The 13,142-nt window shown below is 56.2% G+C and overlaps 2 protein-coding genes and 1 long non-coding RNA gene across 29 annotated transcripts in view; 2 read left to right on the top strand and 1 right to left on the bottom strand.

The window, feature by feature from the left end:
- Positions 1–7,893, top strand: part of WDR86 (WD repeat domain 86) — a 38,019-nt gene extending 30,126 nt beyond the window's left edge. For 2 of the 10 annotated variants that reach the window (XM_009454605.5, XM_001138736.7), the window contains exons 4-6: positions 773–908; positions 3,972–4,075; positions 4,207–4,830. In XM_009454605.5, coding sequence (XP_009452880.1) covers positions 773–908; positions 3,972–4,075; positions 4,207–4,371 — 405 coding nt within the window. In that variant the 3' untranslated portion in view covers positions 4,372–4,830. Of the gene's footprint in view, positions 1–708; positions 909–1,343; positions 4,076–4,206 lie in introns of those variants that run through there. The other 8 variants (XM_009454595.5, XM_009454600.5, XM_009454594.5 and 5 more) reach the window with 8 other exon arrangements.
- Positions 7,507–13,142, bottom strand: part of NUB1 (negative regulator of ubiquitin like proteins 1) — a 36,811-nt gene continuing 31,175 nt past the window's right edge. For all 18 annotated transcript variants that reach the window (XM_003318922.6, XM_054655348.2, XM_009454607.5 and 15 more), the window contains 4 exons: positions 11,711–11,857; positions 10,013–10,108; positions 9,147–9,324; positions 7,507–8,911 (listed from right to left, as the gene is read on the bottom strand). In XM_003318922.6, coding sequence (XP_003318970.3) covers positions 8,733–8,911; positions 9,147–9,324; positions 10,013–10,108; positions 11,711–11,857 — 600 coding nt within the window. In that variant the 3' untranslated portion in view covers positions 7,507–8,732. The remainder of the gene's footprint in view (positions 8,912–9,146; positions 9,325–10,012; positions 10,109–11,710; positions 11,858–13,142) is intronic.
- LOC134810479 (uncharacterized) lies at positions 9,526–12,106 on the top strand. The gene is made up of 2 exons (XR_010158704.1): positions 9,526–9,607; positions 11,206–12,106. It is a non-coding gene; the product is annotated as an uncharacterized LOC134810479 (long non-coding RNA).

Here is a 13,142-nt window from a genome sequence, read left to right as displayed (position 1 = left end):
GCCCGCCCTGGCCTTCTCGTCCGTGACTGCTGACCAGAGGTGCTGGCTGGGAGTGCTCTTGGCTGGGTGGTGTTTAGTCTAGGGGAATTTACAGAATTATTTTAATAGTCTCCGCACTTCCCTGGGGCTGCTACTCCCGTCCATCTTGGCGAGGGCCTCTTCCCTTGTCTCCTGGGCCCTTTCCGTACCTCCTGCGAGACAGCAGCATCACATGGCTGGGCGAGACTGTCTCCCGGGCCCTCTTCTTGCTGTGAGCCCCATGAGCAGGGGGAGCAGTGACCCCGTGACAGTCCCCGGCTGTCAGCTCCAGTCTTGGCAGAAGTCTGCCTCACACCCTCGCTCAGGGCTTTCTCTGTCCTGTCTGAAGCAAAAGCCCCGTGTGAAAGCCCTTCTCTGGAAGCCCTCTCCTCAGCCAGCAGGAGCGAGCAGTTAAGTGCCTGTACCCCACACACACCCTCGAGGAAGGGGCTGTCCACATCCTAATCCTCAGGGGAAGCAGCTGAGGGGCAGAGAGCCAGGGACTGGCCCAGGGCAGTGTGGGGCTGGGCGGCCAGCCCTGTTGGAGCACTGGCTGCCCCATGGGGCAGGAGCAGCCGCCTGCTTTTGGGTGCTGAAGCGGGCAGTCTGGTGGGGCCGGTGGCAGGGCCATTCAAGGCTCACCCATGGTTTCACCACTGAGACCTGCACATGCCCCTTCCCCCCTTATAGAGGGAGAGGTCTGGGGGGCTTCAGAGCTGCCCCAGCTGCCGACCTTCCCTGCTCCTCCTCGCAGCTGGTGAACCGACTCGTGTACTCTGGCAGTGCGGACAGGACCGTCAAGTGCTGGCTGGCAGACACGGGGGAGTGTGTGCGCACGTTCACGGCCCACAGACGCAACGTGAGCGCCCTCAAGTACCACGCGGGCACCTGTAAGTGACTCGGCCCTGCACGACCTGTGCCACCCCAGCCTGGCTTCTCCTCTCTGCTTCTTTACTTCCTACGGGATTTTCCCTCATTGAGCCTTGGCTGCCAATCATCAGCGTCCAATGGCAGTGCTCGTTCCTTCTCCACACACCCGTGCTTCCAGCTGTTTTGCAAAGAAGGTGCAAATAAGGGTTTGGTGGCTCCTCCCAACCTTTCTCCAGGACGGCCTGGGAGACTGGACTGCTGGGAGGGTCTAGGGTCAAAAGCATGTCCCAAAGGGTGCATCCTAATTCTCCAAGTGAGACAGTGACTGCCCCTTAATCCTGCCAGCCTCGAGGGCCACATGGCTTTGGCCTCACTTGGCCTTAGGATTTGTCTGCAGAGAAGAGAAAATCCAGGTAGCTGTGGTTCCAATGAGGTGGTGGTTTATTTTCTCTCAGGTAGAAGAATTTCAGAGGCTGGTGGTCTCGGCTGGAATGGGTGGCTCCACAAAGTCATCAGGCACCCAGCTTTCTTCTGTCACTCTTCTTCGTCATCCTTAGCACAGACCTTCTATCTTTAAAGAAGCCTCATGATTCAAGATAGCTGCTACAGTGCCAGCCATCGTGTCATGTTTTAGGCAGGCAGAGAGAGAGGATGAAGGGCCAAAGGACGCGTCTTCTAGCTGAGTTGGTCCTTTAAGATCTTTCCTGGAAGCTTCATCCAAGGGCTTCTGCATACCTCTCTGTGACCATTCTGTCTGCAAGAGATAGAGAATCATAAAGTCTTTTATCTGAGGAATTTGCTGCCCAGATGGAATCAGGGTTATTTTGGAAAGAAAGAAGGGCAGAATGGCTTGTTGGGCAGGCAACAAGCTGTCTGTCCTACAGGTCTCAAATTGTCACACTCTCGGGCCATTTGGCTGTGCCTCTGGGAGGGAGGAGACGGGGTGGGGGAAGAGTCACAGTGGAATATTCAAGTTGACTTCACAGCAAAGGTGTTGGATGAAGACAGAATGTAGATATCTGAAAATAGATCCTGATATGCCCTCAGGATTCAGGTGTCTGACACAGAAAAATTATTTTTCGTTTGTTCCTGTGTCCAAGGCTGGAAGTGTGGTTACGGCTCTGTTCCCAAGTCTGGGTCCTCTAATTGAACACGAGGAAGGTTCCACTCTCAAAGGCTCTGGCCGGCGGCCGCCTAGAACACCTCCCCGTGCAGCCGGGGCATGGAGCCCACTCGGTTCTTGGTCTTGGCCAGCAAGGCTATGGGATGATCAGACTTTGTTTTTGATCCTCTTCCCACCCACGGGGAGCTCAGCAGCCACACTGGGTTTTCCAGGCCATGTCCATTTGTCTGAGTTTGTGGGGGGAAGGCAGAAAGGGGCTGAAAAGAGACCCAGAAATGAAACTTCCCCTCTGGGGCCATTCACTCTGTAGTTTTAACAAAAAGGCTGGAACAGGCTGGGCACCGTGGCTCATGCCTGTAATCCCAGCACTTTGGGAAGCCAAGGCGGGAGGATCTCTTGAGCTCAGTAGTTCAAGACCAGCCTGAGCAACATAGCAAGACCCTGTCTCTACAAACATTTTTTTTTTTTTTGAGACGGAGTCTTGCTCTGTGGCCCAGGCTGGAGTGCAATGGCACAGTCTAGGCTCACTGCAACTTCCACTTCCCAGATTCAAGCGATTCTCCTGCCTCAGCCTCCTGAGTAACTGGGACTACAGGTGTGTGCCACCACACCCAGCTAATTTTTGTATTTTTAGTAGAGACAGGGTTTCACCATGTTGGCCAGGCTGGTCTCAAACCCCTGATCTCATGATCTGCTCTGCCAGCTTCAGCTTCCCAAAGTGCTGAGATTACAGACGTGAGCCACTGTGCCCAGCTCCCCCCGCACCCCACCGTTTTTTTTTTAAATTAGCTGGGTGTAGTGGTGCATGCCTGTGGTCCCAGCTACTCAGGAGGCTGAAGCGGGAGGATCGTTTGAGCCCAGGAGTTCAAGGTTAACAGTGAGCTATGATGGTACCACTGCACTCCAGCCTCGGCAACAGAGTGAGACCCTGTCTCCCTGTCTCAAAAATAAAATAAAAAAAAGGCTGGGGAACAAGTACCCACAGAGCACCCTCAGATAGATAGGTAGCCCAGCACCCTTACCCTCAGGTGGTCCTACCCCTTTTCCCCAAGGTCCCTGGCAGGCTTGCACCATAGCTGCCCACCGTAGTTACCTGCTCATTGAGGGACCCCACAGGACTTCCTCCTTCCCTTTCCATCTCCCATTTCCCTGTGAGCGTTTCCTGGGACGCCTGCCAGGTGAACTGTCTGCATCAAGTCCTAGCATCAGGGTCGGCTTCGGAGAGCCCAGACTAGGCCAAGTGAGTTCTTCTAGTCCACATCCTCAGTGTGGCCTCCTGACTAGCAGCAGCGTCACTTAAAACTGGTTAGAAATGCAGATTCTCAGGCCCCGCCTGCTAAATCAGATTCTGGGATGCGGCCCCGCGATCCGTGGCTAAGACCTCCAAGTGACGGATGCAAATGCAGGTTGCAGTTGGAAAACGATTGGACTGAATTCTTAGGAGAAACCCCAGGGAGAGGCAGCCACCTGGGGGAGGAGACAGACTGAGGTCGGAGGCTCGCCCCCGCTAGGGGTCCCGGGGGTGCGTGATCATGAACCCTAGAGGGCTGGTCTTTGATTTGAGTGCCGATCCATTAGTGAGGACGGGAGGATAAGGCTGCCGAGGCAGCGGAAGGTAGGGGGGAAGCGACTCGAGGACCTGACGATTATCCCCAGGCAGGGGCTTCCCAACCAGGCACGGAAACCAACTTCACCAAACCGCGGAGTGGGGACTGGGCCCGGGCGGTGTTCAGCAGGGCAGGGGCAGGGCCAGCTGGCGCGCAGGCATCTGCAGGGTGGAGCAGAATAACCGTGGGGACCCGTTTCTCTGGAGGGGCACTGTCCACTTCCCATATGAGCCTCAGGATACCCCCGTGGGGCGGAGTCTCGGAGACGCCCCAGGTCACGCTCTCGCCGCCCCATCCCTGCTTGCGGGGGGCCGAGCAGGGAGGGAGGCCCAGCGCGCGCTGTGTGTCCGCAGTGTTCACGGGCAGCGGGGACGCTTGCGCCCGGGCCTTCGACGCGCAGTCTGGAGAGCTGCGGAGGGTGTTCCGGGGCCACACATTCATCATCAACTGCATCCAGGTAGGTCCCTCTGCCCTTCTCTGGGCCGCCGCCCGTGGGAGGGAAGGTGCCCCGCCCCGATCCATCCACGCCGGCAGCGGCGTCCTCCCCGCCTACCGCGTCACCGGTGACGCCCGCCCCTGCGCCCGCAGGTGCACGGCCAGGTGCTCTACACCGCCTCGCACGACGGCGCCCTGCGCCTCTGGGACGTGCGCGGGCTCCGAGGTGCCCCGCGACCCCCTCCGCCCACGCGCAGCCTCTCGCGGCTCTTCAGCAACAAGGTGGGCTGTGCCGCCGCGCCCCTGCAGCCGGCCTGATCCCGCGGGGCCCCTGCAGACGCCAGCCCAGACACCCAGCGGCTCCCAGAGCGCCCCGCCCTGCTACCCGCGGTGGTGGCGCCCGATGGCCGGCGAGGGGCGAGGAGCGAGGAAGCCCGGGCGGGAGGAGAGCCCGGCGCAGGCGTCTGGTTTTTCTTTGGTGGCCAGGAGGCGCTGGGAGCGGGAGTGCTTCGCCCTGGGGACCGCCCCCTTTTCCCTTTTAGGGTGGCTCCTGTCCTCCCTCCCCATCCCTGACCTGGCGAAAGGCCTAGTCCTGGGGATCCTCCCACCTCAGGGGCTGCAGGCGGACTGCCCCAGCTCCCCCAGCCCCACGAAACTGGGCCTTTCCTGCTGAGAGGAAGTGACTTTTTACAGAAGCCACTGAACCTGGTTATTTTGGCAAATCGTCCGTCTCGAGGGCCTTGGGGGGAACTGAAATATACAGCCTGAAAGTTGAAAGTGCTCCTGTGTCCTCTTTTTGTTTTGCAAACTGAGTCTCAGCTTCTTTTTGGAGCTTGGGATTCCAGGAACCCAGGGCGGCGGGCCTCCTGCCCTCTGCCTCTCACAACCGGCCTGGGCAGCCTTGGGGGTGACTTGTGGGTGCACTGCGGGGCTGCCGCCAGTGTCACTGGTGCAGGAAGTGGATGGGGAAGAGGCCAGGGAGCAAGGGAGGAGCTCTTTAGCCTGTGCAGGTGACAGCGGGGACCCTGCTTGGGAGCAGGGTCATTTTCTGGCATGTCATTTTCTGGCATGAATCTAGGAAGTCCGTTCAGGGCCTGGAGTGGAAGGAGGGACGGGGGCGGGCAGCAGCCCCACCCCAGGCTCGTGCGCAGGAGCCAGGGCAGCGCCTGGTGCTGGAAGGCGCAACACACACGCCAGAGCCACCGGGCACCCAAGGGGAGCCCTGTGCCCAGGGGCTCGAGGGGCCAGTGGGGCTCAGTCTGCCGAGGGGCCCTGCAGGAGACCCCTCAGCACCCCTCACAGCACCTGAGCGGGGTGCTCTTCAGTCCCTTGATGGTGCCACTTTCTGCATCCATGTGCCCCGGTTGGCCCGGGTGCCAGGAGAGAAGCTGCAGGTGACAGTGTCTGCCGTGGAGAGCTCATCATCTCGCTGCAGAGAGAAGCATCTGCTGCAGGAGCAGCCCCTTCAAGTGGAGCAGCCCCTTCAAGTGGAGCAGCCCTTTCAGGTAGAGCAGCATGCGCTTCATAGTCTTAATGCAGAAGATACTTCATCAGAGACGGCCGGGGCGCCAGGGATCACCTGCTAGGTGATGGGCGGGTCCGCCCTCGGGCGCGGATGAACAGGTAGGGATTGCACTGTGGGCAGTAGGAAGGAAAGGACGCAGGCGCTGTAACTCCTCTAGGCCAAACCTCCAAACCCTGGGAACCAAAGTGCCCCCGACCCCCACCCCAGGAAAATGGGCCTGTTGGGAGGCAAGCAGATCGGTGCAGGAGAACCCGCAGAAACGGCACCATGCACTGTTCTCTGGGTGAGACTTAAGCACACACAGACCTGGGGGGTGGCCAGGTCTTGCTGCGTCCCGGAGCCATTGGGGCCTGTGGCTGCCACAAGGGGCGTACCTGCCAGAGAGGAGCTTTCCATCGTGCTGAAGGGACGGTTCCGGTGGCGCAGGCCAGAGAACCGCCTTGAGTGCTGCCTGCGGGCAGTGCTGCCGGCCGGCCCTGAGCCTGCACAGACGTTCACACTGACTCCTGCTTGCCGAAGACACTGCTGCTTGGTGATGCTGCGCTCTGGCCTGAGCAGCCCCTCACTGACACGTCAGCTCCAGTCCCCACCTTATCTCCCCACCTTATCTCCCCACAGCAGAGAATGGAGCATGCATCAAGCCATCCAGAGAAACCCAGTGGGGCATGGACCCAAAACACGGGCGCTGCACTCACTTTGCATTTTTATAGCAACACACATTGGGGTAATTTCTACTTCCATCGCACAGAGAGCTTTGCGAGATGTTGAAGACATAAAGATGGCCAGATGTCCATTTTCTCTCGGTTTCTGAGAGCCTGAGAGACACGGTGAGTGAGAGAGTCTGATCCCCTGAACCCAGGCCTGGTTCTCTTCCAGCCACACCACTGTCGCCTTGCTATGAATGAAGAAACAAGGTGTCTGCTTTTGATAAATTGACTGAGTTGGCTAAGGGAGGAAGGACAGGAGCTACCCATAGGACATATGGGCAGGAACACAAGGACAGGGTAAGGCCGTGATCAGCATCAAGGACACCTGACCAGTTGTGCACACCATTGTGCTGGCATGGGCTGCCCTCACCTGCCTGCTACACACCCATGCCCACTCCTGCTCCTGTAATGGCATCCAACCTCCCCGCTGTGATCAGCAATCATACCATCCGCCCCCATTCTTCTCTCCCCACAACCCACACCTTCTGGCAGCCCATGAACATGTCACACTCAGACTGTCCTGCCCCAAATACTATCTTGTTTGTCCCACATCTGGAATGCGCTTTTTCCTCTGACTCCCCAAGGAGAACCCTCCCAGGCCCCCTCCTCTGCAACAGCCTCTCCTCCAACCTCAGCACCATCCTGCCCCCTCCTCTACCGCCTGTCCGGTGGAGCAGGCCCGGCCCAAGTCTCCATGCCTGGAGGGCAGCCCATTCTGGACATAGCGCATGCCCAGAACTGCCTCCACAGCCGGCTTCCTCTGCGGCTCTCTCTTCACAAGACACGGAAGAGTTTTGGGGCCTGCTGGTGTGGCATTGCTTCTATGATGGCTAAAAACAGCTGGGAAGCTAGAAGACACGCCTAAACCAAGCTCAGGACAGCGACTTGTTAGCCAAAAGCTTAAATTCAGGCCCCAAATCCAAGTGTGGCATTGTGTCAAATGAGGCTGAGACTCCGCGTCACCTCAGCTCACCAGGCACTTCTGAGGCAAACCCTGACAGGTGCATTTCAGTCCCCTGCCCAGGATGCACCCCAGCCCCGCTTGGCATGCGGCATCTTTCATAGCAGATGCCCTCTGCTTCTGAGATCATCCTTCCATCTCCTCACAAAACTCAGTGGAAACAGACATCCTGCAATCAAAATGAAGAGCTAGTCACCCAGACACTTTCAACACCTACAGCTGGGGAGGCTGAGTAAATTAATGCAAAATTAGGGTGACAATTTTTGAATATATTTCCCACCTTTTATTTCCATCGGTATCATCCGTTTAAAAAGAATGACAAGAAGATTCCCATCAGTCCAAACTGGACCACCCACACTTTGAAAAAGTTGGAGCATTTCAGCCGGCTCCGCATGATCCATCCTGTCTTCAGCCAGTGCCTTCTGGAAGGGAGGGAAAGTCTTGGATGCACCTGGCACTCAATCCACTCGGCACCTGGCTGCTGCTGCGGTCCTGGGGCTGGAAGGAACTCCCACTGGGCACACATCTACAGAGGAGTGCGTGGCGCAGTGAGGACGGTTACTGCTGGAGCCGACACACAGCGAACTACATACTTTTAGAAAGAGCCTCTGTCACATGGCTGGAACAACAACAACAAAAAAAAACCCCACAAAAAACCTGGAGAAAATATATCTAAATCTCTGATAGGTCTCTTAGCTAGCAGTGAGTTCAGTATGACAGCACAGTCTAAAAATATTAATTAAAAATAAATTGCTTTGGTTAGCATTTAAACCTTTCCCATTCAATAAAAGATTTCTGTAATGAGGAATGCTGAATATATATAAAGCCTGACACTCAATCTTGAATTTTGGGGGCGTATTTTACTGAACTAAGAGCATAAAACACTGGCGTCCCAGGCTGAAGGCATTTGCTGCGACCTGGTGTGGCCCCCAAGGCCAGTGCCTCATCGTTATGCCCCACAGCACTTGGAAGGAAGACTTACTTAAAGGACGATTTGAGGGGCGGGGAAAGGGTGGCACAGGAACCCATGGGGCACCCTGGCAGAGATGGCAGCGTGGGAAGCAGGAAGGTCATGGGCAGTGGGTGCAGGAGGTAGGCAAGCTGGGCAGATGGAGCCACAGCTGGAGAGGAAGTGGTCGGGACACCCTTCCCAGGACCCTGCCCTGGACACCTTCCCCAGGACCCCTGTTCCACAGGACCCCTGTTCCTTCCTGTTTCGGGGTAAAACACCAAGCTGGGGAAGGGGTTAGGGACGCAGACCTGGGAGGCAGATGGAACGGCCTGCGCCAGGCCAGAGGAAGCTTCTTCCCCGAGACCACGCATGAAGGCCCTGGGACCCCTCCTGGACTTGTCCCCTGCCCACCCCCTCCTACACCCAAAGAGGACTTGCAATTCAGATAAAAGGTAAGAACAGAAAGAGCTGCATTAGCCTTTTCATAATGATAGCATTTATAAGCAGAAAATTAGCGCTATTTCTGTTCATTATTTAGTTTTTCTTTGTTGCTGACTTCCTGTTTTCTACATAGGATAGGTACTCTGCAATAATAATTTCTTCGTCTTCCAGAGTTGAGTCAAGATAGTCTTCCTCATGCTCTGGAATGTCTTCCAGTATCTCATTGACGGCCTCTGTCTCCATGTCTTCGTCTGTTGAGGCACTAGAGGTTCCTACAATAAAATACCGCAGGAGTAAGTGAATTATGTGAGGATTGTCCTGGGGACACTGCACGACCACAGTCAACCTCAGACTGTGCCTCTTGCTGGCCACACTGTCCAGGTGGCCGGCCCGGTGACGTCAGGGGACGCCCCCTCAGTCTCCACATCTGCCGTGGCTTAGGGCCACATCTGTTGGCTTCTGAAGACACTTTGCTCTCAATGTGGCCCTCAGAGACCTCAGACCTACCTGCGGAGTCAGAAGGGGATGTGGCTGGCGGGGACAAAGAGTCTTCTGGCGACAGCGGCAGCTCGGGAGGCAGGCTTCCTCCGTTGTGAGCAAGGGTCTGGGCGGCCAGCTGGACGTTGCCTCTGAACACTCTCAGCGCAGCTTCGGCCACAAGTGCATCAAAACCCATGTACACCAACTAGGGGAGAGTGCAGGGGTCACAGCATCGGCCCCTGGCGCCTCTTCTGCCACCCCCGTCACCCACACGGGCGGACAGCCGACTCATGTTTAAGAGCTCCCGGCATGCGCACCATGGCCCTTTGTGCACAAGTCATGCTTCTGTGCAATGTGAGCGTGGAGCAACCTGGAAGGGGGCTTGGAAGACTCGAGTCGGGTGCATCAGGAAGCAGCCATCTCAGGACAGGCAGTGACCTCGGGCTGAGAGCAGGGCGCCACACCAGCCTCACCACGAGCACCGCGAGGTCAGTGGCCACAGCATACAGGCATGCTAACGCGTGTAGGGGGACAAATGTGGACAGAGCTGTCACTTGGGATACAAAGCTGGATGGGTTTCACAGGTCACAGTGCCATCCTTTTAGGTCACAGGCAGAGAAATGGGGCTGATGCAAACAGTGGTGCATAGACAAAGGCGGCAAACCTAAAAAGAACTTCCTGACACTTCCCCAGTTTTCCTGCTTTCCAAGGAGGCCTCCCCTGCCCTCTGTTACTGCGTGGGTGGCCTCTGAGGTGGGCAGGTTACACCTGGAGCCTGGGAGCCAAGGTTTCAGCATGGACTCCCCCAGTCCTGCTGCCTGATTCACCCGGGTTACCCCAAGCAACCCTACCCGAGGCTGTCCAAGCTGAGGGCACAAAGGCCTGCCACTCACTTGGTCAATGTTTTCCTGGGAAGGACTTTCTTGACGGTTGTCGGTTTCAGGATTGGAATCATTTAACCACCACATCTGAGGATTGCTGAGCAGAATCTAAAACACACAGGAACACCCTTTACCCATCACTAAGAACTCTTCACACATTCAGACAGGCACTGCACCCTGCCATGTGCTAGGCAGACCCCGCCGTCCTCTGCTGCTATGAGGCAGAGAAAGGGGCTCCCACCCAGGCTGGTGTTCACAGAAGGCTTCCAGCCAGAGACCAGGACAGCTGGGGTTTGAAGGAGGAGCAAGACTAGTCAGGGAAAAGATCCCTTCTGTTAGAGCAGGAAGGGATGGAGAGCGGGTGGAAGCAGCATCCAAGAAAACAGGTTTTGTCAGAGCTACAGGCAGAAAGGTCTCTTAAGCAGCTCAGGGCTGCCTGATTGATCTTTGAAAGCGTCATGCCCTCTAGACTTAAAATGTCAGGCAGGTAGTAGGGTTATTTTGACCCTTGATTTCTTCATCACACAATACTTAATCTTCAAAGACCCTGTGGAGACTTTCCTTTCCAACACTCAGTACTTCCATGTTGACTGGAAGTATTTTTGTGCCACTCGTATAATTCACATCTATTTTGAGACCCATCAGTCCCTTCGGATATTCAGAATTTCCCACCTCTTAATATTTCTCCAACACAAAAAAAAAACAAACTAGATATTCAAATAAAAATTTAAAATTTAACATATATGTTAAATATACATGTACATAGTAATAAAAGTACTGACTTGTGGAGCCTTCCGGGGAACAGGGCAGGGATAAGAGGCAAAGGCAGGGTGGACCCCCCGTGCCTGCTGCACCCACACCCGCCTCAGCAGGGCAAACGAGGACACCTGCCCTGCACCCCACCCCCTCCAACCCCATCTCTGTCCCCCCAGCCCCGCCCCCAGCACGTGCACAACCTAAGCCAGCTCCTACCACTCCGCTTCCTGCCCGCCGTGCTGCCCCAGCATCTGTCTGGACTGCTGCCTCCACACAGCCAGCCCCCCTGCCTCCTGTGCACCCCCTCGGGACCCCCCACCACGTGTGCTCTGAGTTTGTCTCTCACTGACCTGCGGGGCCGAGAGGGCAGAGGGTGGTTCCATGCCAAGCTGCTGAGACGCAGCACAGCACCCGCCCTACTGAGGATTCGATATGCTTCTCCAACACAGGGAAGGAAGTGGCCCAGGTAAAGTCACTGCTGTCTGGATCCCAACCTGCTGTCACTCCTGAGGGGTTCTTTGAAAAGCTCCCCCTTTGCCAACATGTACTATGGACTAAATAAATAAAACTAGATACTTACTTACATTTAAAATTTTAATGCCAAACAATTATTATACTACAAGTTGAATTCCCATTCTCTTTTTTCTGCTGTGGAAACTGCCTGTTTCACTAAACTCTGCTGCACACAGAAACCCTACACAAAGTCCTGGCCTGTGGACTGTGCTGGTGTGGACAGGCACCACGTTTTGGAGCCAGGCCTGGGCCAGGCACTGAGCATGGGGCCTCACGTGGCCTGTGTCTGGGCTGGAGCCCAGGAGAAACCTGCCCTTCAGATCCGGATGACGGGGCAGCCCATAGGAGTGAGCCCAGGAGGATGCTGGAGAGCCATGGAGGGAGCTCTGGGCAGGACCCACTGCTCAGGGACAAGGCCAGAGGCCCCGAGGGAGCTGCTACCTTCAGGGCCTCATCCAAGTTCCCGCTGGCTGCGTGGAGTGCCTGCTGGGCCGCGTGCGTGGAGTAACCCATCCCTTTCAGAAACCTGATGTTCTCCAGGCGGCGTCTTTTCTTCTCTTTTTCCTCCTTCCTTATTTGGGCCAGTTCCTTTAGGAAAACAGCAAAGTCCCATCCCAAGTTAGGGACTGAGATTTCACAGCCTCTCAGTCTGCGCTCTGCAGGATTCTCCGCATTTCCAGGCAAAGCCAAAAAACCAAAGCAAAGCACAGGGGGCCCTCTTTCCACCTCTCCTCACCCAGCCAAATGGCAGAGGTGCCACAGAGGCAGAGGGGTGGTGGAAGTGCTGCTTCTGAGGGCAGGCAGTGGAAGTGAGATGCCCATGGGGCAGGAAGGAGGTGCCTCGCCAGCCCCACCGTCCACCATCTGGCATCAGGATGGGCTGCTCACCAACCCAGCACTCCCACTGCAGAGGTCACGGGTGGGAGGTGCATGGATTCTCTTCTAGGAACCGGGTAGGAGAGCTTCTGCACGCGGTGGGAAGGCCTTCCAGCCTTCGATGAATTGCCCAGGGACTCAAGTTAAAATGTGATGTGGAATCAGGGGCTCCTGGGCAATGCCAAGGCTGGTGACCCACCCCCCACAGCCTGCGGAGCAAGGACTCCAGGGCCTTCTGAGGCCTGTCATTCCATTCGGAACCCACAGAATGCCCAGGGACAAAGGTCATCTAACCTCTTGGTTCTCAACCCTGTTTCTCAGAGTTGCCTGCTATTGCTTCAGGAGCACAGGACGGCTGCAGAGGGTTCTAGTCTCTTCACCTCTCCCACCCAGGGCCAATCAGGAGAGTTCCCAATTTATTTTGTAAACTAGTATCCCCATAAAAATGTCATTTAAAAAGGGGATTTTGCTGCTTAAAAACAACAACAACAAAGCAAGTTTGAAAACCAGGAATTTAATCCAACCTCATTATTTTCCCAACAAGGAGACAGAAAGCTTTCAGCAAAGTTAAGTGACTTGCTACATTCTCCCAGGGAGCCCAGCCCCACCATCAGCAGCAGCGAGGACGGGGGAGAAAACAGACTCCTTCCTTCCAGAGACCTGATCCTGCCTCCTGCCCAGCCCAGGCAACAGGCGCCTCCCTGCATTTTCCCCACAGCAGGAAAGCGGCCTCATCTCTTAGGAAAACAAAAGCATCATCATCGTGGAACCAGACTCCACAGGCCTCACAGTAGGAGCAGGCAGAACAGAGTGGCTGCTGGAAACATCTCCAGGGATGAAGACACCTGTAGACTCATGGCCTGTCTCTATCACAGGAGAACCTCCTGGTGTGGCCCTGGAGTGCCCACAGCGCCAGCTCCCTTTACTTCCCCTTCAGCTGCACCAGGCCTGTCTCATGCCCCCATTACGTGCCCTACCTCTCAGTGGCCAGTCTCCC

The sequence above is a fragment of the Pan troglodytes genome, chromosome 6, assembly GCF_028858775.2.
Source record: "Pan troglodytes isolate AG18354 chromosome 6, NHGRI_mPanTro3-v2.0_pri, whole genome shotgun sequence".
NCBI classification, from domain to species: domain Eukaryota; kingdom Metazoa; phylum Chordata; class Mammalia; order Primates; family Hominidae; genus Pan; species Pan troglodytes.
Note: the sequence above shows the minus strand (reverse complement) of the source record. Positions and strands in the feature narration are given on the sequence as shown.